The sequence below is a fragment of the Aspergillus japonicus genome (genome assembly GCF_003184785.1).
Source record: "Aspergillus japonicus CBS 114.51 unplaced genomic scaffold BO86scaffold_29, whole genome shotgun sequence".
Classification (NCBI taxonomy): domain Eukaryota; kingdom Fungi; phylum Ascomycota; class Eurotiomycetes; order Eurotiales; family Aspergillaceae; genus Aspergillus; species Aspergillus japonicus.
The window spans coordinates 196,811-221,241 of NW_020291666.1; the positions used below are offsets into that span (position 1 = coordinate 196,811).

At 53.9% G+C, this 24,431-nt stretch overlaps 8 protein-coding genes across 8 annotated transcripts; 3 read left to right on the plus strand and 5 right to left on the minus strand.

The window, feature by feature from the left end:
• Positions 1–280: 280 nt before the first annotated feature.
• Positions 281–4,242, minus strand: BO86DRAFT_456753 (uncharacterized protein; the record flags this gene model as incomplete). The annotated part of the gene is made up of 3 exons (XM_025677183.1): positions 281–3,392; positions 3,445–3,762; positions 4,192–4,242. 3 exons carry the CDS (start codon positions 4,240–4,242, stop codon positions 327–329), a joined length of 3,435 nt encoding a protein of 1,144 aa, XP_025526990.1. The 3' UTR covers positions 281–326.
• Positions 4,243–5,174: 932 nt separating this feature from the next.
• Positions 5,175–6,597, minus strand: BO86DRAFT_107216 (uncharacterized protein). Its single transcript, XM_025665897.1, has 2 exons — positions 6,202–6,597; positions 5,175–6,099 (listed from the first exon to the last, which is right to left on the minus strand). Exons 1-2 carry the CDS (start codon positions 6,428–6,430, stop codon positions 5,258–5,260), a joined length of 1,071 nt encoding a protein of 356 aa, XP_025526991.1. The 5' UTR covers positions 6,431–6,597; the 3' UTR covers positions 5,175–5,257.
• A 1,159-nt stretch (positions 6,598–7,756) lies between these two features.
• On the minus strand, positions 7,757–10,049 carry BO86DRAFT_410417 (GPI anchored serine-threonine rich family protein; the record flags this gene model as incomplete). Its single annotated transcript, XM_025674497.1, has 3 exons — positions 7,757–8,423; positions 8,481–8,627; positions 9,855–10,049. The coding sequence occupies 3 exons, from the start codon at positions 10,047–10,049 to the stop codon at positions 7,884–7,886; spliced, it is 882 nt and encodes a 293-aa protein (XP_025526992.1). The 3' UTR covers positions 7,757–7,883.
• Positions 10,050–10,508: 459 nt separating this feature from the next.
• Positions 10,509–11,691, plus strand: BO86DRAFT_379923 (uncharacterized protein; the record flags this gene model as incomplete). Its single annotated transcript, XM_025670695.1, has 2 exons — positions 10,509–11,316; positions 11,666–11,691. The coding sequence occupies 2 exons, from the start codon at positions 10,509–10,511 to the stop codon at positions 11,689–11,691; spliced, it is 834 nt and encodes a 277-aa protein (XP_025526993.1).
• A 33-nt stretch (positions 11,692–11,724) lies between these two features.
• On the minus strand, positions 11,725–13,650 carry noc4 (ribosome biosynthesis protein NOC4). The gene is made up of 3 exons (XM_025672232.1): positions 13,160–13,650; positions 12,893–13,098; positions 11,725–12,838 (listed from the first exon to the last, which is right to left on the minus strand). Exons 1-3 carry the CDS (start codon positions 13,565–13,567, stop codon positions 11,803–11,805), a joined length of 1,650 nt encoding a protein of 549 aa, XP_025526994.1. The 5' UTR covers positions 13,568–13,650; the 3' UTR covers positions 11,725–11,802.
• A 163-nt stretch (positions 13,651–13,813) lies between these two features.
• On the plus strand, positions 13,814–14,901 carry atp4 (F1F0 ATP synthase subunit 4). Its single transcript, XM_025672233.1, has 4 exons — positions 13,814–13,873; positions 13,939–14,393; positions 14,457–14,679; positions 14,731–14,901. Exons 1-4 carry the CDS (start codon positions 13,843–13,845, stop codon positions 14,754–14,756), a joined length of 735 nt encoding a protein of 244 aa, XP_025526995.1. The 5' UTR covers positions 13,814–13,842; the 3' UTR covers positions 14,757–14,901.
• Positions 14,902–15,593: 692 nt separating this feature from the next.
• BO86DRAFT_389825 (tetratricopeptide repeat protein) lies at positions 15,594–17,939 on the plus strand. Its single transcript, XM_025672234.1, has 6 exons — positions 15,594–16,573; positions 16,637–16,676; positions 16,754–16,847; positions 16,906–17,212; positions 17,299–17,363; positions 17,542–17,939. Exons 1-6 carry the CDS (start codon positions 15,851–15,853, stop codon positions 17,570–17,572), a joined length of 1,260 nt encoding a protein of 419 aa, XP_025526996.1. The 5' UTR covers positions 15,594–15,850; the 3' UTR covers positions 17,573–17,939.
• Positions 17,940–20,140: 2,201 nt separating this feature from the next.
• BO86DRAFT_107292 (putative bZIP transcription factor) lies at positions 20,141–22,709 on the minus strand. Its single transcript, XM_025665898.1, has 2 exons — positions 21,737–22,709; positions 20,141–21,687 (listed from the first exon to the last, which is right to left on the minus strand). Exons 1-2 carry the CDS (start codon positions 22,546–22,548, stop codon positions 20,580–20,582), a joined length of 1,920 nt encoding a protein of 639 aa, XP_025526997.1. The 5' UTR covers positions 22,549–22,709; the 3' UTR covers positions 20,141–20,579.
• Between the last annotated feature and the right edge of the window lie 1,722 nt (positions 22,710–24,431).

The window sequence follows — 24,431 nt, forward strand, 5'->3', positions numbered from 1 at the left end:
CTCTGCCATTACAACTCCCCAGAAACGGACCGTAGGTCATACTCTCAACGTCCTGAATTAAATCAAGCTCCTTACTGATGGCAGAAAATTTCCTCTTCTTAGCCGCCGACACCGTAAAAGACTCAACCCCGTCGAGTGAAGCAAAGGGAGAAGCCATCATGCGCGGTATCGGATGGCACAGCAGGGGAATCAACAGTACATGTAGCCGTGCACTCGAGGTGCCCTCGCCGTCAAATCAGTCTACTGCCCCTGCCATGTACGGAGACACCCTCCCAACAAACAGCCCCTACCACACCTCAAAAAGGAAAGCTCAAAGGTACAGTAGACTACCAATACTCCTGTGGCGAAAAGATATCCACCTGCGCCGGGTACCGGACGACCCCCTTGGAATCCACCCGGACACCTAGAGTATCTTCACTGCTCTGCGAGTCGTCATCCTCACCTCCATATGACATGCCGACCACGCCACGCGCCCGCGCACTGCTGCGGAACGAGGCGGTGGTAGTAAGGGGCTCAATCGGGACGTCCATCCCGGGTCGAGCATTCCAATACCCTACCGCGTCGATGCGCTGGATCACCGTCCTGGCTAGGCGGAGCATATCTCCGAGACCGGCGTGACCGATGGCTTTGGCGACGGCACTGGGAGTCTCGTCTTCAGTCTTGCCCTCGTTCGCAGTTGCGTCACCGATCAAAGCAGCAGCGTCGCGGCCGAACAGGTCAATTCCGCGCCAGTCGGTTGTTGGCTCGCCAACTTCGAGGTCGGCGTTGGAATTGAGAAGAGAGTCGATTGCAGGACTGACCAGGGATACCTCATACCACAGTCGGCCGTTGCTCACCATCTCCGCCGGTGCTGTGGCACGAGCTCGCTTGACTTCTGGCTCATTATAGTGCTTGCCGAAGAGCAGGTCTTGCACTTCAGTGATCTGCAGGAAGATATGGGAAGTGGGATTGATGTCGTCCTCATTGATGGCCTTGTCAGGGCTGGTAGCCACAGTAGCTGAAGCCGGCTCCCGAGTGATACAGGCAGCAGCCTCGTCGCGTTGCAGATGGCGGTGGCGAGTCCAGCGCTTCATGTACATCTTTTCCAGTGTCACTTTATTCTCCATCTCAGTGGGCAGGCGTGTGTAAATGCAAATGAGGTTGCGATCCGGTTCGACCCATATGCTCTTGGCGAGGTGCTGGGCGATCTGTTCAATGTCCGGGTTGCTCTCGCCAACAAATCCCATCACTTGGTTGACCGACATATTGGCATCCCATGTGTAGGCTGGAAAGTGAAAGTTGACCCCTCCTAGTTTCTTTCCAGGCTCCCGAACGCTGTATCCCCCATTTTCGTCGATGACTACCATGTACACTTGATTGGACCGGGTGCGGAGGTGGAATTCGCAGGACACGCCGTAATCCGTGTAATCCTGCTCAAACAGACGAAGTTTGCCATCGGCCTTGGAAGTACGAATGTCCACAATATGGTCAATGTCGGCACCAGAGGTCGTGAGTCGCTTGATGAACTTGGTGGTTGGAGCCGAAAGGCCGGACTGTGGACGAAACAGTTTTTTCCAAGCATCTGCAGTCATGGTTTCTTCTCTGTAGGACTTCGGAAGAAGGGGTACCAGAATCAGACCGAATTGCATCTCGATGTTCATCGCCCCGGGAAAGCATGCTGCCGAGTCGAGGATTGGGATGATAGCATCATAGAGACTTTTCACCTGCCGTTGAATGCTCTCATCTTTCACCGGAGCTGGCTTCGGCACGACCAAGCTTGCAGCTGGTTTCTGACCTTCAGGAGAACTGACAGGTTTTTTCTTCGGCTTGCCGATGCCCCAGGAATCTTCTAGTGTCGCTTGTCTCCTTGCCTTAGCCTCGGCTTTGCTTTTAGCAGTGGTCGCACTCTTAGCAGCCCTGTGCCGTGTGTGGCGAAACTCTCTGGAAGTGACCTCGCTTGAAGACTCCTTCTCCAAGCGCTGTGCTCTTTCCAAATCAGTCACCATAGCCCTCACCCATGCCTCATTTGCTTGACTGCGTGAGGCGGCGGCATTCGGGAGTTCGTCTGCCGTAGGCAGTACTTCAACTGCCGCTGAATTGTTGCTCTGACGCAAAGCATTAAGCCTTGCATCTTGACTCATCAGGTTGCTGCTGCGCCAGGAGGCTGCTTCCCGGCCAGAATCTGAATCGCTGGAATTCAAGAGGTTGCCAACCCCAATAGTCAGCCCGACAAGGTCAGACGTGTTTTTGTCTAGCAGGATTGTGGTTTCGGAGCTGCTGCCGCATGGTGATGATGCTATAGGAAGTAGTGCGGGCTGATCAAAAGAAACAACTTGGGTGCTGGTAGTAGTGCTGACTGGCACGTCGATATCGATCAATTGATTCTGACGGGCGACCTTCCGTAGTGCGGCTGGACCAATGCTGGGATTACCTCGTCTGCCAAAGGACCGTTGTGGCGATGATCTCGCAAGACCGTACTTGGTCGAATCGAACTTTGACGACATACTCCGATTGTCCTCTGAGGACCGCGCTTGGGCCCGAGGTTGAGACTGGGAGTTAGGTACCTTAGCCTCCATCTTGACGCTCTGCAAGTCCTGGTCCCCATTTTTGACATCATACTGCATAACCCAGCGTCTACGGAGTGACAGATCGGTTCCCTCCGGATCTGGAGATGTAGGTTTTGGTGATCTGGGTTCAGCCGGTGGAAGAGTTGTCGTAGAAGCTGGTTTGGTTTCAGGGAGTGAGGGAGCGGCCTGTGCTTTCTGCTTGATACTGGCTGGAGCGACCCTGCGCACTTTCACACCGGCCGGTCTCTGAAGCCCAGGTGCTTCGAGGCCGTCGCGTGGTGTACGGGCAGGAATCTTGGGAACAGGAGCTTGGAGAGTCGGGACTGGACCCTGAGTACTAAGAGTCTGGTTGATGCTAGGAGCCACGGATTCCTGCTCAGGGATATCCTTCTCCACTCGCGCCCCTTCAACAACCCACTGGTTCACCTGCTTCGCCTTCTCGACAGTCAAGTAAGGGTGCAGCGAGGGTGGGACAGCTATGGTCATCACATCGGTTCTCGGGATAGCGCTTTCAGCCATTTCATACACCGTATCGTATCCCTCATCGCTACCAAGCGGCTGGAAGGTGAAATCATTCCAGATGCGAGATTTTCCAGGGTCGTAAACAAGATGAGGCGGGTTCGCCAGATTGGGAGGTAGTTTCAACGCGTGAGTTTCTCCGTCGATCGCATATTGTATTGAAACATACATATCACCAGGATCGAGGCGTGGGTCTAGAGTCAGGTCTGCTAGAACTCGACGCTCCGCAATCGGGTTCAAGGTGTTGCACTTCACGAGGCGATAGCGCAACGCATCGTCTTCCGGCGACACAAGGACGTTGGTCGTGATAGGACGCTGAACACATGCCTAGCACACCAGTGAGCCAGTGCTGCTTCGAGATGTCAAGAAATGGACCTACCAATGGCCTCTCAACTCGAGTAAGCTTAGTCAGGGCGTCATCTACATCCACTTCACTGGTACCCGTGACTTGGATTCCCTTGGTATCGTCGAGCATAGTGATCTCGGTTGAAGTGAGGTCGGCAATGCTAGCCAGTAGTTTCCTGGATTCGAAGGAGAAGCATCCCACCCCGCCATTCGGCGAGAGCCAGAGTTTGGTGATATGGATAGATGAGGTAGGGATCAGTTCGCAGCCATCCTCCAGGCATGGGTTCATTTCATCCTCATTGCCGAGGTTTTGGAGACTAGATGTCATATCTAATTGGTAAATGCGCGGTTCCTGCATCGAGTTCATGGGATTAGTAGATGAGTCGGTCAAACGGCCAAGATGACAGGAAATAGAAAGGGTCAGGCTCTAACATCAAGTAGATCTTTGTATTCGTTCCCAGAAATGGTGTTGGAAACAATCTCAGCGACCTGTTTTGCGTGTTGTTCCCCAAGACCTTCGACTGAGATGACCTTGAAGGGTGAATAGGTCAGCGAAGTTTGGACAAAGGGATGTGACAAGGGAAGCTTGCATTGTAAAGCTTAACATATTCAATATTGCAGTCATGTTGCGAAGTCGCAGCCCTGACAGAGCTAAGTCAATAAAGCTGAGCCAGAAAACTGATTGACGGCACGCCATACTTGATCTCTTCACTAACTTCCCGAATCTGAATCAGATTGTCAGATTGGCATAGTCTTTCTTGTGAATGCGACAAGTACTTACACCAATGGGCTCAAAGCCCCATGTAGAGGCGAGCACCAGACGCTGTTCCATTTCGGCAAATTGCACTTCAACGACGGCGAGGAGGGAGGGCGGCGGGCGACGGGCGACAACAGAACGCGGCCCCAAGGCAGCTCTTGGCCTAAGTGATGGTTTACAAAACCGATTTATGAAGATTGTTGCTGCCAAACTCCGAGGAAGGGTATCGCGTAATGGAATCAATAATGTGATAGTAAGAAGAACATGGGATGAGGTAGATGGGAAAAGAGAAGATGGTGGAGCGTGGGAAGAGGGAGGAAGGAGGGAGGAAGGGAAGGGTAGTAGCAACAAACAGTGTTGGTCTGAGGGACAACATACTATACCCCAGATAACCGTGAACTCCAGGTGACAACCGGTCAAGTACATACGATGGCACTGCACGATGACGGTGCGTGATGGCAGTGTGCGAAGACAGTATGTGAAGACGGCGTACAAAGACACTGTACAAAGACAGTGCAATCAAACAGAAAGCGGATCAATGCAGCCAACGGTTACTCCTTTACTTCCTTGCCATCGAGCAACCAAACGGTTTGTCATTCTCAAAAGTGCAAGTTGGCACATATTAGCGTAATGTTGCATATGTATCTATCAAAGTATACTGAAGTATATTGTGTCTGGACAGCACTGTACGTTGAACAAGATAGTGACAAGTAGGGACATGACGGTCTATGTTTCCCAGGGTATCAAGCACTCCCAAACTCCTTATATCTCCCAGAGATATGCCAGGGAGCAAATATGAATAAAATAACAGTGGGTAAGAAACAGATAAAATGAAGGTTGGAGATGAAATGGGAAGAATGAAGAGTACAAGAATGGAATGCAGAATATGCATGATATCATGGTCCCTGATCACGACGACTGCCATGTTGATGTAGCGGATGAAAAGGTTTCCATTGGGATGCTGCTGGATTGCAGGCTCGAGATCTTCCACGATCAAGGTGGTCAACGTGCCCGCCGTTGACTTGAGCCTGGCAATCGAAGGGGCCCATGGCAGTAAATATTGCTTAGACCGTCATAGACTTGGGGATATTCATTGGGCGTCTTTGACTTGCTGCTTGAGTTGAATGATCCACTTCATCGTTCCTTCGGTCTCTTTCAGCGAAGTCAGGGCGGCGTCGATCTTGGCATCGCCTTGCCGGCCCGACTCAATCAGCGTTCGGAGATCTTCGTCTTGCGCCCGCTTGTAGGTCTGGAAGTTGGCGTATAGCAGGTCGAATCGGTCTCGGTTGAGCTCAATCTCCCGGTCCTTCTCGGCCATGATTGCATCCAAGCGCTCCAACTTGGTGTTCTTGTCGTCGAACTGCTTCTTCATGGTCGTGATATCATCCCTGATCGACTTGAGCCGTCTCTGCTGCTCCGCTCGTTCCCGGTGTGCCGATTTGGCCAGAACATCGTACTGGGTTCGCGAATGATTGGAGATCTCCTGCAACTCGGCGCATTTGCGGTGGAAATCGTCGCGGGCGACCCCCATCAGTTGGTTGACTTTCTTGGCCTCGCCCTCCGCCTGAACCCTCCGGTCCTTCTCGGTCTGCACCTCCGCACGTAGCTCATCGATCTTCTTGTCTTTCCGCACGATCGAATGGAGGTTCGTCTCGTTCGCTTGCTCGAGGTTCCGGAGACGTTCGGTCATGTTCTGGACCTGAACCTTGAAGGCATCGTTCATGCGCTGCGTCTCTTCGGCGCGGGAGCGATAGAGACTACACTCCCGGGTCAAGCGCGCGACTTCTTCTTGGAGGTTATGGATAACGCGCCCGGACTTGCCCGTGGCCGCATGACCGACAGCCGACGACCATTCAGTTGCCGGAGGATCTTGGTTGGTATCGTGGTTCGCGACGCCGTTGGTGCCGCTGGGGGACGTGGGTCTCACGGGTTCTGTTTCGCAATACACATGAGCAAACTATGGGAAACGATGCGCCGTGGGAGGGTCTTTCCAGCCGACGCTGGGTCGCAAATCCACACGGAGGCAAAACGTACCTGGCGAGGAAGGGGCGGGCGGAGCCCCATTCAGCTGGTCGGGGTTCGAGATTTCATTGAAGAGTCCATTGTATTGATGCATATTCAACTGCGTTTCCACATGGGGAAGGCTGACACGAGGCGCTCGACGAGGATCTGACGTAGGCAGCGAAAGCATGTCCGGGTCAGCATGGTTGGTTCCTGGCTTGGGTGACTTCTTGCCCCGACCGAATCGGGCCATTCCGACCATAACGGGGAATGGGTGGAATGTTCAATCTGTTTGGGTTTGGGGATGAAGGTGAAAGCGCCGCAATTGGCAAAGGTGCAGGTGAGAAGAGCGGAGCAGGAATCCAAAGCAGGAACCTGCCCCAGAGGAGGAAGAGGAAGCAGGCGTTTTGTTTTGTTGGGCTGCAGTAAGGGGAAGAGTTCAGTTTGACAACCAGTCCGGCCCCGAACCTGACCTGTAAACACAACCAAACGCAGCTGACAGCGCACACCCACACGGAGGAATCAACAAAGCAATTGTTGGAAGGGGCGGAAGTGGCAGGGAAAGGGGACGGACGAATGGTGCGGACGACGATTGAATGGCGACACAAGATGAAAGAAGGGGGAGAGCAGAAAAGCACATACCACGAAGTGGATCAAGGCTTGATTGCAGGAGATCTGCAGCAGGAACAGTGAAATGATGGTCAGTCTGATGCTTATTCATCGCCGAGACATCACAAATAATCTCCGAAGGGGGGGGGGAGTTGCGGGTGGTGGACGAGGGGTTGCTGAAGGGGTTGCTGGAGGAAGGTGAAGAGATGCAGCAGAAAAATCGATCGATGAAGTAAATTGCTTCCCAAAACATACCGTCACTGTCCAAGCACCACAACGTGGGGTGGCGCCAGCACAAACTGGGCTGATTAATCTGAAGATCCTGGCAGGTCCGGTAAGAATAGGCACTGAGGAAGAAATGATCCTAAAGTTGGTAAAACTGGTAGTTCAAAATATCCAAGATGAAAGAAAGGAAGACAGGAAGAAAAGATGAAGAGGCAGAAGAGGAAAAGGAAGGAAAAGAGTGAGTGTGTGAGAGAGAGTGTAGTCTTATTCAAAGAAAAGACAGTAGCCAGCAGGAAATGATAGATAATGAATGACTGGTAACAAACAATTACTGAATAATATGATCGATCTGCTGTCAAGCTTGAACTCTCTTAACTCTTTTGCCGCCACTAACCAACTCAACTGGTCAAACACCCAATCCTTTGTCTTCCTTTTGGTCCGCCTGAACTACCGTTCGGAACTGTCATCTACAAACAAGTATGGAGTACAGTACAATTCAGTCCTGTCAGATTGTTTATTAATAGCAGTAGCGGCAGCACTGTGGATTACTCAATCTGATCACACAAAACTCGAGCACTGTGAAGGCGTCTTGACTGATCTGCAAGCCCAGTCCCGAGAAAAGGATTGTGGCTCGCCCTCGGCCCGACCCCTGTAGTGTCTGGAGAGAAGATATATATATACACAACAGAAGAGAAAGAGAAGCGAAAATGAAAACCTCAACCAACGCCTGTCGCCCAGAGCAATCCCAGCACCGCTCGGTCTCATGCGAGTTGATCTGAAGAAGAACGATAAACCTAGACACGCACGAACCAAGTTCTGACAACCAAGTAAGACCAAGTTCAATGTTTGCCAAGCATTACCGGGAAGTTCGTCCAAGTCTACTAGACGAGGTAAGCCACCATGGCAAGAGCACCCAACATGAAACCCATCCCCGTCGCGCGAACAGAGGCAGCACCACTCTGCATATAGGCAGCCATAGCAGTCTTGCTGTTGGCGGCCCCGGCTGCGTTCGCACTGGGGTCGTTGGCGGCATTGACGGTGAAAGTCTGGCCATCATTGCCCTTCTGGACTGTCTGCATCTCATCGTGAGGGGCTGTGTCGGTAGGGTATGCAGTTGCAATTGGAGTGGCAGGGCTAGGAGCTGGAGGGATCACTGAGGCTACCAGCACCGTTGGGCTGGGTTTGAGGACTGGGGTAGACGCGGCCTTGGTCGCTGGGCTTGCTGGAACCCCACCGGTGACCTGTAAAAGCCCCGAGTAGTTCACATAGCCGTTCTGCTGGATCTGGAAGGCATAGTCGTCGCCGTTCTCTATCGTGGAGTCCGGAATCCAGGTGAAGGAGCCTCCCTGGGCGTTGCTTGCCAGGGTCTGGACGGTGTCCAGGTTCTGAGAATTGCCCTTCCGCAGTGTGACGGTCACGGGCTAGATTGGGCGTTAGCGAATGGAACGCAGCATCAAGGAGGAGTGGTAGCAGCATACAGCATCCGAGTCCGTCTGCCAATTCAGAGTGGTAGGCTGGCCAGCACGAATGACCGAGGGCCATTGGGTGAAAGACAAAGCTGCTTCGGCAATCCCGATCTGAGCCAGGCATGCAAAGGCCGCAGCAAGAGAGCTTGACGCGCGCATCTTGATATCGAGTCGTGATGGACTGGTATGAGAAAGATGGTTCTTCACGTGTGGAGTGTCTTGGACTGCAGGTTTCTTGCTGCAAAGAGATTCTTGGGATGCAGAGTGATATCAAAGAAACCTGACCGACTCTTGTGGACCTGCTAGATATCGAAAGACACAGACTATGCCTTCTTCGCTGTGGTTAGTATCGAAACAACAATACGTACCTCGTTGACTTGTCGGACCCAGGACTGGCGCGAAGTATCTGTGGTCGAGTGGGAAGGCGAGAGCAAGGTAGAAAAAGAAAGCCCGTGAGAAGGCTTGAGGCAGAAGATAGCTCTTTATTGGCGACCAAAACAACGCGTTGCCAAACAATCGATCTGCCTGAATGCCAATGGAGGCGAAAGGGCGCACATGCCGGGCTTGTTTTGTAGCATTCCTGGGGGAGGGTTTGTACTTGGCATGAGTACAACAACAAGCTGGGGAATGACTGAGCAGCAGAACTCCAAGCTCTACCGCTCGCTCGTGGCTTTACGGGTGGCGCTCAGGAGAGTTGCCTAAGAGAGTGAGTTCATCATAATGATTTCGACTCATGCTATACTGCCGGCATATCAGCAGAGCAGCAGTGCTGGGAGTAGCTGTTCGTGATCATCCAGGTGCTGGCTGAGTGTGTGGTTCGTTCTCTCAGAATGGTCCCTTGGATCGACCAGGAATGCAAGACCTGCTGCATGGCTCGTGATGATCCAGAGGAAGCACAGCGATGAGAGAGAGGTCGAGAGTCTCATTTCGCCCTGAACGAGAATTAAAGGGCCGTCCATGGCATGAGCACCATATCCTTGTGGCACGTCAGAGCAATAGGGTCCTGAGCGAACCGCTCCCTCCCTTCAGACACCTTGATAGAAGGTAAAAAGCTCGTCAAATTACCGAACACTACTTCGGGTATCCATTGTTTTGGTTTTCCACCTTGGGGAAAAATGTCAGTGCGGATGGACGGTTTTTACCTGCAAGGGGCAACACAGGACAGGAGTGGACGCAGCCGATCAACCCCATATTCGCCACGATCGAGCCCATCCTCACTCGTCTTACTCCTGGCCGATCATCGCCGCTGATGAAATCACCCACCCGATTAGCGAGTATGTGGTTCATGCAGGCCCGATCCTCTATACCAAGTCTTGGCGCATCGACAGCCGCCCCCCCCCCCCAAAGACGGATTGCCGTTCAGACACAGGACGTTTACGGCCTCACCTCAGAGGAACAGACACCGCAGACCCAAACTCTCGCTTTGCCGACTCCTCGACCAAGCCAGACTTGTTGCGGAATCGCTCGCGCACGATCGGGACGGTTCAAGAATCGCAACGGTGACATCTGCCCCGAACCTCCCGATGCCGGCTGCCGATTACCGAATGCGGAGATGCAGAGGACCTCACCTCCAGCACGCATTGCACGGGTCGACTGCCAAAGTTAATCGGCTCTTCATCCCGGTGCAAGCTCACCAAGCTTCACGGATATGGGTCCAGTGACCGGATGCATCACTGGGTCTCTTCTCACGGAGGTTACTGTTGCTTTCCGAGTGCCCACTGCACCCTGGTCTGTTCCTTCCACGATGGGGACGAGCACAGAGAAAGAAAAGGACGACACCAGCCCAGATGGCGGATGCTGTCATCATGTTCTCTTCTTACTCTCTCTCCCTCTCGCTATTTCACAATCAACTATCATTCTTACCACTAAACCTTACCAATGGCATAAAAAAGCTGTCGCGTCACTCGTTAAGTTACCATCAGCCACGCTCGTTTCCACACCCTCATAACCTCGTCTGTCGCTACCACCAGACCCAGCTTAACTTCGACCCATCCTTCCATAACATAGAAACCAACGTCAAAAAAAATACCAGCATCTGGAATGTTACACGCAGGCATATCCGCGATACCAGTGCCCGGTGCATCAATATCCTCAGCCTCACCAGCAACCCTAACCCACACGCCCGAGACAACAACAACAACAGAAACCACCCCAACAACCCAGACCCCCCAACGCTTCTACCGCCTCAAAAACCAAGAACCGACCACTACTCCCCCCACCGCGAATCCCCCCACCACCCCCGCGCACCTAATCGAAACCACGCGCCGCACCGCGCTCTACACGCTCACCCTGTGCCGCAACGTCATCACGATCCTGGAGTTAACGCGGCTCCGCAAATCCCGGATCGGCTTGCTGCACTGGCTCGAGTTCTGGAACCGGTACTACGGACGGCGGTTCGGGCGGGCGCTGGCCGCGCACGTCACGCAGGCGCTGGGCCGCGTGGACGCGCTGTTCCGGGGCGTGGCGGCGGACCTGCACCAGCTGACGCAGCGGGTGCAGCACGCGGTGGCGACGGCGCTGCACACGGAGCACGAGATTCTGGGGCTACTCGAGCGCATGGAGGACGAGGTCGGGGTGCGGCGCCGGCGGCGCCGGAAGAAGGCCCAGGCCATTCTGGGCGGCATGCGCGCGCGGCTCGAGGCCATCCCCGTCAAGGTGAGCGATGAGTTGCTGGATGATCTCAAGCGCGGCGTGTTTGCGTTGGATGTCTATTGTGATTATTATCCTGGCGATGAAGGGACCGGGGTGGTAGGGTCTTCGGCTGGGGTTGGAGGGGAGGATGGGCGTCGTGGTGGTGGTGGTGGTGGTGCGTGGACGGAGACGCGGTATATCACGCGCAGGCCGGTGAGTACGTTGGCCGTGTCGGGGACGCTGGGTTGGTCCTCGTCCTCGTCCGGGTCTGGGTCCGCGGCGAATGGGGCCTGGATGTCGTTGTCGATGCCGGTGCATCTTCCTGACAGGTTTGATCGTCGGCTTGGTCATTCTGCCCATTGAAAATGCTCTCGCCTTTCCTTTCTTTTCTCGAACTCATAGACTTTTGATTTTTTTTTTTTTACCCTGGAGCTTCCTTCCCCGGTTAGGAGGGCAGATACCACCACCACACTCCTTCGTGCAAATCATGCTAGTGAGAATGCGGATGTAGTTGGTTAGATAGAATAGGATAGAATTAGCAATTGCTCACTTTTGCCCCGCCCAAGGTATGGCGCCCAACTACACTCCTTAAATTTCTTGGGTGATTGGGAAATATGGATAGTGATATATATCGAATTATGTACAGAAGGTTAGTGATATATTGCTTTTAGTCGTAACCGCCCCGCGCCACTTTCTCCCCACGCTATGCAAACTCCCAGAGCCCTCGGAGCAAGCTGCCCGGCGCGGTATCCTCGCCGCCGTCCTCCTCCAGCAGACGGTCGGTGAAGATTCGGCGGGGGATCTGGTACTCGACGACGGGGATGCGCTTGAACGGCTTGTCCTCGGAGCCCAGCTCGGCCTGCAGCATGCCCTGGTAGGTGTAGTCGAGGAAGTCCTCGAGGTGGTAGAACTGCTTGGTGAACTGCTCGGCGAGGATGCGGACGATGGCGGCGACGTTGGGGTGGTAGTGCGACTGCAGGGTCTCGAGCTCCCACAGACTGCTGTCGAGGGCGCCGGAGCGGACGGGGTCGGGCTCGCGCGGGTCGTAGGGGTCGTCCATGCCGCGGGCGGCGAGGAGGGCCTGGCGGTCGGCGTCGCGGATGGGGCGGTGCAGCATGAAGGCGCAGGTGGGGTGCTCCTTGAGCAGGTTGTAGACGAAGGGGGCGATGGCGACGATGGCCGGGGGCGGGGCGTTGAGGGCGAGGCGCGCGAGGCGCTTGATGAAGCTGGCGATGAGGGCGGCGGGGAGATGCGTCGAGGCGAGGAAGGTGTTCATCAGGCGGAAGAAGCGCGACCGGTGCTTTGAGTGCAGCAGGTCCGCGTCCAGCAGCGAGTACAGCTTCGGGTAGAACTGCGGGTAGTCCAGGTTCTTCTCCTGGATCAGGTAGAACAGCCCGGACAGCGCCAACAGCGACGTCGCCCCGCCCACGTTGTAGGAGTCCGTCAGGAAGTCCATCAGCAGCTCCGGCCGCAGGAACCACGGCTCGATGTTGTGCACCATGATCCGCAGCAGATGCTTGCGCTGCGCGTCCGACAGGGTGTTGCGCAGGATCGCCAGCCAGGCCTCCTGCGCGTGCTTCTTGTGCGACTTCGCCGACACCACCCGCTTGTTGTTCTTGCTGGTTTTCGTGTAGAAGCTCTCGAACTCGTGCTCGGGCGTGGGTATCGAGTCGCAGGCCGACAGGATGGTGATCAATGTGTCGATGGTTGCGGAGCTGCGTGGCGTGCTTGCGTATTCACTTGAGACCAGGCGTTAGCTTGATGAGAACGTGCATTGAACGAGATTGACATACGAGATCTGTATGAAGGTATAGTAGCGCACGTCCTCGAACTCCTTGGCCTTCTCGATGAACTCGGACAGGACCGCCTGGCCATTGTTGGCCTCCACAACCGCTTCCACGACATTCTTGAAAAGACCCGTCAACCAGATACCCTCTTCTCCGGGAAGATGTGTGGCGCGCTCGTTGACAATGCAGAGACACAAGGTTAAGGCGGTGATCTATTCGACCGACGGTTAGTCTACCTCTGCCCGTGTTGAAGATGGCATCGCAGGAACGAACCTGAGACGAGGGATCGCTCTCGCGAATGATAGAGAGCAGAGCCTTCTGATATTCCTTGAGACGCTCCTTCAACCACGCAACAATGATCTTTTCGTTCTCGGCGGCCCGGCTCGACTCGGTCAAGTTTCCTCCCGCGATCAATCGGCTGAATACACGACACAGAGCCAACGCGGCGGGGACATTCGGTTTATTGGCAGACCCTTGGGTGGTGAGCATGGAAATCAGGGTTGCGATATTGTTGTAGTGCTTTCGCGATTCGGAGATTTGGTCTTCCAGCCGTTGGATGTCGGCCGTCGCATCGGCGGACTCAGTGTCCGCGACGGCACGGCGTTTCGACGAAGGCACGCCGCTCTCTTTGACATTCTTTCTTTTCTTGGAGGCCGGAGCCATGGCGATCGGGGCAGGCATCGTGGACCGAATCGAATCGACAAATCGCAAAACCGGCGTAAATGGAGGAGCGCTAGCTAGTCCACCGCAGGGCCACTTTTTTTTGGGGGGGAGGGATAAGAGAAAGAGAGAATCCCTCCTCCTCGGTTAGGCGGTTTCTCCGGCCCACGACACCAGGCCCAAAGGGGTTTAGTGTCTTCCGCACCGCCCAAACCGCCATCCCGAACCTCACTCAGTCTCCTCATTTCCGTTCCAAACCCATCCACACCCTGTCACGGTTCCTGTCCATCGCTACAATGGCTTCGCGTTTGGCTAAGAGCACCCTCGGTATGCCCGCTCTTGCTCTCACTTACAACACCCACTTGACATTGGTCATTAACCCCCCTCGCTAGGTGCCGCCCGGTTGCGGCCGACCCTTCCCTCGCGCAATGTCGCTCCCATCACGGCCACTTTGACCGCGTCCCGGTCGGTCTCCAGCGTCCCTACTGAGGACCCCAGGAAGAAGGCTCAGTCCATCCTCGATGCTCTCCCCGGCAACTCCCTGGTCTCCAAGACTGCCACGCTCTCCGCCGCCGCCGGTCTGTCCATCGCCGCCATCAGCAACGAGCTCTACGTGATGAACGAGGAAACCGTTGCTGCGTTCTGTCTGCTCAGCGTCTTCACTGCCGTCTTCAAGTACGGTGGTCCCGCTTACCGCGAGTGGGCTGAGGGCCAGGTCCAGAAGCACAAGGACATCCTCAACGCTGCCCGTGCCGACCACACCAGCGCCGTCAAGCAGCGTATGGAGAACGTCAAGGAGCTGTCCGGTGTCGTTGAGGTCACCAAGCAGCTCTTTGCTGTTTCCAAGGTACGCCTTTTTATATATCTCTGGCATCGAGTCTGGGAGGGGCCGTTGCTAACGATGACGTAGGAAACCGCCCAGCTTGAGGCCAAGGCCTACGAGCTCGAGCAGCGCACTGCTCTGGCCACCGAGGCCAAGCAGGTCCTCGACTCGTGGGTCCGCTACGAGGGTCAGGTCAAGCAGCGCCAGCAGCGCGAGCTTGCTGACAGCGTCATCGCCAAGATCCACAAGGAGCTCGAGAACCCCAAGGTTCTTCAGCAGATCCTCCAGCAGAGCGTTGCTGATGTCGAGCGTAAGTTAGATGATTGTAGGTGCTACTGCGAGATGCTAACTTGGGATCCAGGCATCATGTCCTCCAAGGCCCAGTAAACGAACTCTGCATGGATAGCTTTGCTATAAGAATCATGTACAAATTAAAGATCATTTCTGTTATCAGTTAGAAATACCAAGTACCACTGGTCGAGAGTCCCGGTATGCCTGTAAGAGCTTACGAGAGCTTCGACTTCAGCATTAATCCCTTTTTCTTTGGCAATTGGAGGGCGCTGGATTGTAGTTGTACCTGTAACCTCACCGCCATGACACCGAGTAGCCTAAGTAGGAGCTTTGCCTGCTATTGCACTTCTCTACATATTCCTCTGACTTGCAGCGATAGACTTCTAGGCTAACTATAATATATGGAGTGATCGAATTACACTCGAGCCCATGACGAATGCACAATGACTTAGCAGGGGTGTTGTGGACCAAACGCCACGCCACGCCACGTACAAGCACTGCCATCACCGTCTCACCTCCCGCTGTCCTTGTGTATTCAATATATGACAAAAGCAATCAAAGCGCGATGAAAGAAATTGCCGCCAAGCCGACAGCCGGGGGAGAAATGCTCCAAGCCTCCAACCATGGTTTGCGGTTGGGCCGGGGATAAAAACTCCCCTTATAACCACCAGGTGTTATTATCATTATTATTATTATCGATTCGATGGATAGATTTGGTTTGATGGCGAGAACCGAGTTTCTTTTCTGCACCCTTTTAACAAACAAACACGCACACAGCCTTCGAACCCGAACCCCCCAGTCCAGCCCAGCCCAGCCCAGCGCTTATTATTCTGATTCTTGGTATGCCGGCCGCCCGCGCACCCCGACCGAAGTGAAGTAAGAGGGAAGAGGGAAGAAGAGAATAGGCTGGCAGTGAATCTGACCTGATGAACTTAACTTCGACTACTCCTACCCCTGCTTTTGCTGCGACTCCAACTACCACTACCACTACTACTACTACGACGTATAACTTCCAATCTCATCGTGCCTGCTACTTCCCCAGTTCTGCCTCCCAAATTCCTTTCCCCCTTCCAAAACCCCAAGGGGAAATCCTAACCGGCAAACAGAAACCGTCTCCGTCTCCACTTTTCCCATTCCTCCGCCGATAAGCCGTATACTTCCGTGGCTCTGCCCCCGGGGTCTGCGCAACAATGCCACTTCGCGACAAGCTCCAACGTCATAAGGAGTCCCAATCCCTCACCACCAACACCTACACCACCTCTACAGACCAGGATGGCTCCACCACAGCTGCTGGAGGGATGGCACCCACGACGCCCGTGAGCAGCCACAATCCCACCGTCCCGCAATTCACCTTCATCCGCACCGACACCACCACCCAAGAAGTGATCCGCCCGCCCGTCTTCGAGGGGGACGCCCCGGACCCTGCACCACCACCAACAGAATCACTCTCTCCGCCGTCCTCGCACCACCGCAAATCCCTCAACCCCTTCCGTCGGTCGCGAGCGCCCTCACAATCCTCAGGCGTGACGTCCCCGCCGCGAGCCCGGGGCGAAGGCCGGCTGTCGCATCTGCTGCATCTGGACCGCAGCGGTGGTGGAGGTGGTGGTGGTGGTGGTAGCGGTGGCGGCGGGTGGTCACGGAGTTCGAGCTCCTCGTCCGTGAACATCCCACCCGACCTTCCGCGGATTATCACCAGTGGTGGTGGGAAGGGGGGCGATACCGCTGCGGCGCGGGAGGATGTGGAGGCCGAGTGGGAGCGGCGGGCGACGGTGCTGGTGCAACGGAATCCGCAGTTCGCGGCGTGTCTGTCGCCGACGGGGTCCACGGCGCCCACGGGGTTTGGGATGGACGGGGCGGTGGCGTCGCGGTCGCGGAGTTCGAGTTGCAGTCGGATTAATGATCCGGATGGGGATGTGAGTTTTCTTTTTGGTTGGGAGGAGCAGGGGTTGTGTGGCTGACGCGGCGGGCGAGAATAGGTTAATATCCAGGCGGCGATTCGGCTTCATGAGGCTGGAGGTATGTCTTGGTCCTTCGGGAGATGCTTCAGGAGTGTTTTCCTCGTTGCTAATGTTGTGTGCTGTGCGTGATGTCAGATCTGGAACGATCCACCGAGATGTTTGGTCGCTTAGCCGATCCCGAAGGGGCCAACAATGCGCTCAGCCAAGTGCTCTATGGGCTTGCACTTCGGTAAGACCTGACTACGGTTGCGAGCTAGCGCAGTGATACGGACTGACACCGTCCTTAGACATGGCTGGGGATGCGCGCCAGACCAGGACAAGGCGATCACGTATCTTTCGGCCGCGGCGGCCAATTCGGCCTCGGTCGAGTCCGAGGCGCTCCAGGCCGGCATCAAGAAAGGGGGCGCGGCCAAGGGCGAGCTGACGCTGGCGATCTTCGAGCTGGCCAACTGCTTCCGGAATGGTTGGGGCGTCAAGAAGGACCCTGTCGCGGCACGACAGTACTACGAGACGGCCGCCAACCTCGGCGATACGGACGCGATGAACGAGGTTGCTTGGTGCTACCTGGAAGGGTTCGGAGGGAAGAAGGACAAAGTAAGCCTTGGGTCTGCTCGGGCATCAAGATTTTGAGGCTCGGTCGCATCACTGCTAGGGAAGTAAAAACTAATTTGGGGACATAGTTCGCGGCCGCCAGATACTATCGATTGGCAGAGGAGAAAGGGAGCAAGATCATGGGCAATTCTTGGTAGGTTCTGCAGTGACCTTCATCACCTGCAGCGAACGGGGGGGGGATGGGGATTGATAGGCGCTCGTGGAGTTTTGGCCGGGACGCTTCCAGCCAACCAACGGCCCGTTCCCCTCTTTTTGCACTACACTACCGAGCGAAGTACTCAGGCTGACATGACGTTTTTGATGGATGACAGGATCTGGAAGGACAAGTACAGCCCGCATTGAATGTGTCGTTGATGGTAAATTTGGACCGATGACGACGGTCTGGCCCCCGTCCACGATCCGGCTCTAGGTTTGGTGGAGCTGAGCTGAGCTGAGCCGAACATGAATGAACAATTGATACCCCAGCAACAAGGCTGAGACTGAGACCGTCTCTCTCGGTAGCAGGCGTTAAGACCGTGCCGTCCCATGCCGCCTCACATGTTGACGTTGGGGACACAGACCTTGCAGATAGAAAGACCTAGACTTGGCGGTTATGGCCTCTTCACGTCATCTTCTCCTCGGGACTCACTACTAGACTACTGTTACTGCTGTAATCACACAATTAGCCAGTCTAGAACAGTAGATAATGAATCCAGTCATCCAATTTAACACAAAGAATTAGACCTATTCACAAGACGTCAATTCAGTGTCAACTTCCCGTCAGCCTCATTCCGGACCTCTAATCCCTAGCCTCCTCGGGAGATACACTCCCATTCTGTAGGTGTAAGCCCTAGGGCCGTGGACTTCCTGCCCATAGGCAATGATAACCAGACCCCGGAAGCAATATGTCTTTAAAGAAGGGTATACTTAACCCATCCACCCCGATGCCATATCATCTATTTTAAAATAGCCTAGATCTACCGTGACAATAGACAATAGCCAGCGCTATAGATCCAACAACCCTCACCACGCTAGAGTAAAATGAAGGAAAGCAAAGCAAAGCAAAGCAAGGAACGTACCTACCGATCTACTGCTATACACCAGACATATCCACCCCTCCTCCCCCAGTGACAAGACATACCGTACTATACTACACTGTACATGAACGCATCCCATCCACCGTGCATCCAATGCAAGCACAAACATACACATACATCAATACATACATGCATACATGCATGCATGCACTTAATAACACTACATCCATTGACCCAGCCACTCCCCTAGCATCAATCCTCTAACCGACTCACACTGTGTCTCTACTACCAGTACCGTCCCGTACCGTCCCTCCCTCGCCCGGATTCAAGCTGGGTGGGCTGTGTTGTGTTGTTACTCGACCGGTTATAGAGGAACTTTAGAAATGAGAGAATGGATCACAGAGTGAAATCCCTCCCTCCCATGTCAAAAGAAACTCCAAACTAACACCATCGAACGAGCACCGGCATCCCCAGACTCAAACCAGTCAACTTACCGACCTACCCTACCTATACGTATCGTACAAAGGCAAGTATCAGTCCTCTGTCACTCCCCAGCCCCCCCCCCCCCCCCCCCTATCAAGGGAAGGCGGGAAACTACCCAGCCCATCTTTCGTCTAGCATAGAACAAATCCCGAATGCCAGGGTTTGAGGGGGGGAGGGTCCTGAGGTTGAGGTTGAGGTTTGGGGAGGGAAAGGTACGGGTTTAACTAGGTGACTTAGGTAGGTAGGTAGGTAGGTAGGTAAGCAGCCAGGTAGGTACTGCCCCTACAGCCCGTAATCCATGCATGTCCAGCCAGACTACTTAAGTATACAGTACATACAGTGACAGTACTAAATCTATACAGCGAGCCAAGAGCAAGTATGCTCGGGATCCTTCATTCTAATCCTGAATTTCGAAGCGAGGCAGTGCCTTACTTCTCCTCGAATCCTCACGGACCAGCTACAGGTCTTACAGTCTTTCTAACCAACAACCTACGAAACACAAGATTCTAAAATCCCCAAATTCATCCCCAATGCATTTGTCAGAGCAGATCTTAGATACACCACCGCCACCCACACCGGAAAATGCACAGATGCAGACAAAAGAGACGAGTGTATGCAATTCTGTAGCAAATGAGTGAATCTTATCGGGTCGACTTCCACCACAACATGCTACCACCACCAAAACCACCACCAGCATCATCCAACTGCTGCAGTCAGTTGGTTGATCACCAGTGATCAGGTGTGAGTAGTCATAGTCAGGTGGAAAACTCCCGCCAGCAACCTGCACCGTATTAACGCATGCAGATGCTCCAAGAAAGAAAAATAAACCTGTCTGACAAACGAGAATGAGAAAGAAAGTCGGAGCTTCCCTGGGGGAAACTCCACAAAATCCAGAACCAGAAACAAAACCATCCCCAAAACCATCATCATCATCATCGTAAACATTAAACCATCCCGCCCAAAAACATAACATAGCATCGTATCGTAACACATTATCATAAACATAAAGCTGCCGCCAGGCTCCCAGCCCAGTATCCTCGCAATGCAAAAGAAACAAAAAAAGCCACAACGAAAAGCCAGATCAAAAGCGCTGCGCTAGAGCATCTCAAAGTCAAAGTCAACGTCAAGTTGCCGTCCCGTTTGTACTGTTGTTCCCATCATCTGTTTGTTTGTTCGTCGGAGATAAACACAGTAGAGGTCCTCTGCGTATTCCCGTAAAAGTGTGTGTGTGCACGAATTCCAAGGTAGGCTGCCACCACCAACCTTGGGGAAAATGTTCTGGATCAAAGCGAATGTGCAAGAAGAACAGTCTCGCCGAAGTCGTGTAAGAATGTACACGAATGCAAGGTAAGCCCCGTATTTGCCACCCCATCGGAAGGGGGCACGAAGTCTGTTCATAGATATAGGCTGAGGAAGCCGAAGGAGAGAAGCGTAAGCGCGCCGGCCAGCAAAGAACAACAGCATCGCTAATTTGACAGACGTGATTCACAATGGAATGGCTTAGCCGTCAGATATATCCAGCCGCGGTGAAGTGAATGGTTTGGTAAGTTGGTAAGTTGGTATGCTGAGTAAAGCTGTCTATGTATATATGGGCTAATCATTCTGGCTTATCTGGGCCATGCAGTCGTAGGGTCGTTTAAAAAAGGCACTGTCACTGTGCTGGAGAGAAAGTTGGTCTTCCCAGAAGACTCAAGGTTGCAGAAGCGAAAGGATGAAGGCAACAGAACTCAATCAGGTCGCTTAAGGTGTCTGTGTGTGGACGCAGAGAAGAAACGCAGGCAAATGGAGGAGGAGCGGAGGAGGGTGGGTTGGGTTTGATGACGAGCCACCAACCCCAGATCAAAAATCTACTAGTGGACAAAACTGGCGTCTTCTTCCTTGACCGGAGAGACACCACAGTCTTGGACCATGCGGCGGAAGTCCCGGATCACCTTTTCAGGGACCCGGTCCCACATTAGAGACCGTGAGTAGACGTCAGAAGTGGCCTTCGTCGACATCTTGCTCTGCACACTGCCTCTCATGGCAGCCAGGGCTTGCTGAAGGTTCGATGGCTGCTGTTGCTTGTAATCAACACCAGCATCATCGTAAGTAGTCAAAGAGTTGTACTGGTCCGCATTGAGAGCAAAGACCTGCTCCTGCTCCTGCTGCTTGGAGGGCATGACCAGTGCGCTGTGGAGCTCATCAAGGTTGGACGGCGCCGCAGTACCAGTCATCTGCGCCATCTGGGCACCAGTAATGGTGCTGGGCATAACGCCAGCAGCCGAGGAGGGGGCGACGGCGGCCTGGCCCATCGGCTGGGCGAGCTCGGGAGGAGACGACGCCAACACGGCCTTTAGCACGTTGGCTGATTCCGCGCGGTACTCCTCCGAGAGCTGAGGCATGGAGCGGGCAGAAAGGGAGGGGCCGTTCGAGGCCACGAACGCGCCGAACAGCAGGCACATATAGAATGCATTCCAGCTGAACGGGTAGTCGCTGTTCGCCTTATCCTTCTCGTTCGATGCGACAACCATCGAAGTCGACGGGGCCGACGGGGCGGCAACCGCCTCGGCATCCAGAGAGAGACTGTTGACCATGGTGAAGTCCTCCCAAGGGCTGCTATCCATCGTCAAGTTCTCAAAGTCAGAGAACTCCGAGGGCAGATTCGAGGGAGCCGAGGGTCTGGCGTGACGCTCGAGTTTCTCCACGGTCTCCTTGAGAATGTTGTTCTTCTTACGAAGCTCAGCGGTCTCGAGGGTGTGCACGCGGATCAGCTCGTCCTTCTCCATGTGCATCGTGTTGATGTACTGGGTGATCTCCTGCTGGGCGGCCATCCATTCGCTCTTCTCGCGAAGGAGCTCCGCCTCTCGGAGGCGCATGTTCTGCAGCTCCTCTTCGAGGTCGCTGATGATCTGTGTGAACTGCTTCTTCTCCTCTTCCAGCTTTTCCGTGTGCAGCTTCTTGCGCTGGCGGGAGTCCAATCTACAGTCTTGTTAGTGATGTCATTGCGCGTGGGAGGAGGGGCACTTACGCCGCCTGGCGGTTTCGCAACAGCCGCTTCTGCTGCTTTAGTTCCTTGATCTCCTCCTCATTGGTCGATTGACCGATGAGCTGGTCAATGTTGCTCAGCGTCCGCTCTGCAGGGATCTCGAAGCGGGCATTCTTCTTGCGGATGCCGTCCCGACGCATGCTCAACGGGGAGCTGTTGCGGTAGGTGGGACTCTTGGTTGGACGGGCCACGGCATCGGCCATGTCGGTGGCGGCAGGCATCCAACCCTGACTCGATTGCGGCGACATAGCCACGGCGGCCGGGTGGGCGAAGGCCATGCCGGGCCGGTAGGACATGGAGGGGATGTTGATGGTGCTGACGGGACCGACGGCGCCGCCTGCGAACGGAGCGGAGGCGCTGTGATCCATCTCGGAAGGGAAGTGCTCGTACATGGCGGTGGGAGTGCATGCGCCCGAGTCTTTGGACAGGGACCACGAGGCCTGCTGAGCGTATGCTGCGGCCGGGTGAGCGCCATCGACGCGCATGAAAGGATTGGGGGCGGATTCAAAGAACGGGTGGCCGACTTGGGAGTTGTGGCGGGACTGATTGCTAGAGACTGAATGAGAGAAGTCGGACCAGACGGAATCTCGATGCGTGTATGCATCGGGTGCATGATCATATGAGGTTCTGCGGTGGTCGGCAGCGGAGGAAGCCATGTCGGGGGAAGTAGAGTCCAGGATCTTGTCGTCTAATACACTCATCTCATCCTCTTCGGGAAATGCAGGTTTGGCATCCAAGGTAGTGGGGGACTGTTGATAGAAGTCAAATGATGACGGTTGGGAATATCTCGCCATGATGGTAGATAATGTGAGTGTGATGGAGAGAGAAGAAATGGGGGAAGAAGAAGAAGAAGAAGGAGGAAGCGTAGGTCGTGGCCCAAAGAGAAGCAGGCGTGGTAATACGACCGACTGGCAAGAGGCGGTGTGTAAAAAATAAACAGGTCGAAAATGAGGTGCGGGGTTGGCGATGGAGATGGAGGCTGGTGGGCGATCAAAAGGCAACGATGATCGTCGAGGGAGGTAATGAGGATAGAAGGAAGAAGTAAGACAAGAGCGAGACGATGAGAAGAAAAGATGTCTCAAATGGTCTCGACGAGAGAAGGAGGAAGAGGGAGTATTTAGAATGCGCGAGTAACCCAGGAAGAGGATTGGTGGTTGCAGGCGCGAAGGAGGCAAAAGTGGAGGCAGGGAAGAGGGCGAGGAGGGAGGAAGTATATCAATTTCTGTTGGGATAGTGTAGTAGTAGTAGTGGTGGTGGTTATTGTTGTGGTTGATAATGATGATGTTGATGAAAGGGGAAGAGAGCAAGTGACAAGCGGGAGGGGAACGAGTCCATACATATACTTCACTTGCAAGTATCGATTCGATCTTGTAGTCAGTCAGGATCTCTTTGATAGTTGATAGGAACCTGAAGTTGGTCCCTGAATAATGTCTGTCTGTCTACCAAGACTCAAGAGAATGGGAAAGCATCCAAATCGTACTAAATTTGAATTAGACTCCCAATTCCAAAACAAAGGCGACTAGATCCCAAAATCATAATTCTGGTTAATTGAGAGAATTATTTTTCCCAAGAGAATTGATGCTGACCCAAAACCCCCACAGGCTGCCTACTGAACCTACTGTGAGATCGAGTAGCATCTACAGTGCAGTACGGAGTACATCGCGAACGAAAAAGAATAAAAATAACGAGAGAGAGAGAGCGAAATAATCCAACCAACCGACAACAGGAAGAACCAAATAATGACCCTTCCCAAAAAGGAAGCCCACTATACTGCTACATACTATACCAGGTTCTACCAACAGTCCTATGGAATATGGATTATGGATACTCAAACCAAACCCACAGCTTCCACTCTTCTTCTAAGGGGACTCCATCAACTCCATCAACCTCAACCTCGAGGTAGAATTAGCCAGACCCATCGGCACGCCAAACCATGAACTCCTTAGTTCCGTTCCTCCCACGAAGATAGAAGCCCATCCCATCCGGCGGTCAGCGGAAAAGTCAAAAGACGAGGCGAGGATTTCTGACTGTTCCCGAGATTAACGAGCCGCCATCATTGGATGCTTCGTTGGGCAGACGTGCAGCGGGACTGGCAGGGGGAGAAAAAAAAATAAAAGGAAAAAGGAACGACTCAAGACAAGAAAAGAAAATAAGTGTTTCTACGACATGAATAATCAATCATTGTCTCTTTTTACGAACGAATAATGATCATGACGCTTCTCGTGCTCCTTCCTTGACTACTAGGTACAGTACTATCTATCGCATGGGCGCGACGCTTGCTTTGCCTGCGAAAAAAGACTTACTGACATACCACATGCATACATAAATAAAACCTATGTACATACGTTAGGATATACTCTAGTGCCTAATCTAACTTATTCATCGTGCTGCTGCTTCCTTCTGATCAACCGCCGGAAAGGAAAAAGAAGTTGGCCCGTGATCCTCCTCACACGGTCCTTTCGTGCGTTTCGGCCCCGATCGCCCTCTAGCCTCTCTGGCTGGGATGGATCCGTACTTTTGGTTTTCGTTTCTTCTTGGTCCATGCGGACGGAGTAGACTACTTACTCGGTCGGTCGACTCCGGGTGTACAGTACAGTGCAGTGTAGTGTAGTGTAGTGTAGTGTAGTGTAGTGCACGGTGCACTGTGCACTGTGCACACAGGGCATACACCAGGTTT

Coding starts and splice junctions, on each gene's coding strand:
- noc4 (XM_025672232.1), bottom strand. CDS start 13,567: ATGCCTGCCCCGATCGCCATGGCTCCGGCCTCCAAGAAAAGAAAGAAT. Junction 13,099..13,159: donor AGAGCGATCCCTCGTCTCAG/GTTCGTTCCTGC, acceptor TCGGTCGAATAG/ATCACCGCCTTAACCTTGTG. Junction 12,839..12,892: donor TATACCTTCATACAGATCTC/GTATGTCAATCT, acceptor CCTGGTCTCAAG/TGAATACGCAAGCACGCCAC.
- atp4 (XM_025672233.1), top strand. CDS start 13,843: ATGGCTTCGCGTTTGGCTAAGAGCACCCTCG. Junction 13,874..13,938: donor TTTGGCTAAGAGCACCCTCG/GTATGCCCGCTC, acceptor CCCCCTCGCTAG/GTGCCGCCCGGTTGCGGCCG. Junction 14,394..14,456: donor AGCTCTTTGCTGTTTCCAAG/GTACGCCTTTTT, acceptor ACGATGACGTAG/GAAACCGCCCAGCTTGAGGC.
- BO86DRAFT_107216 (XM_025665897.1), bottom strand. CDS start 6,430: ATGGTCGGAATGGCCCGATTCGGTCGGGGCAAGAAGTCACCCAAGCCA. Junction 6,100..6,201: donor GCCCGCCCCTTCCTCGCCAG/GTACGTTTTGCC, acceptor ATTGCGAAACAG/AACCCGTGAGACCCACGTCC.
- BO86DRAFT_389825 (XM_025672234.1), top strand. CDS start 15,851: ATGCCACTTCGCGACAAGCTCCAACGTCATAAGGAGTCCCAATCCCTC. Junction 16,574..16,636: donor TTAATGATCCGGATGGGGAT/GTGAGTTTTCTT, acceptor GGGCGAGAATAG/GTTAATATCCAGGCGGCGAT. Junction 17,364..17,541: donor AAGATCATGGGCAATTCTTG/GTAGGTTCTGCA, acceptor GATGGATGACAG/GATCTGGAAGGACAAGTACA.
- BO86DRAFT_107292 (XM_025665898.1), bottom strand. CDS start 22,548: ATGGCGAGATATTCCCAACCGTCATCATTTGACTTCTATCAACAGTCC. Junction 21,688..21,736: donor TTGCGAAACCGCCAGGCGGC/GTAAGTGCCCCT, acceptor ACAAGACTGTAG/ATTGGACTCCCGCCAGCGCA.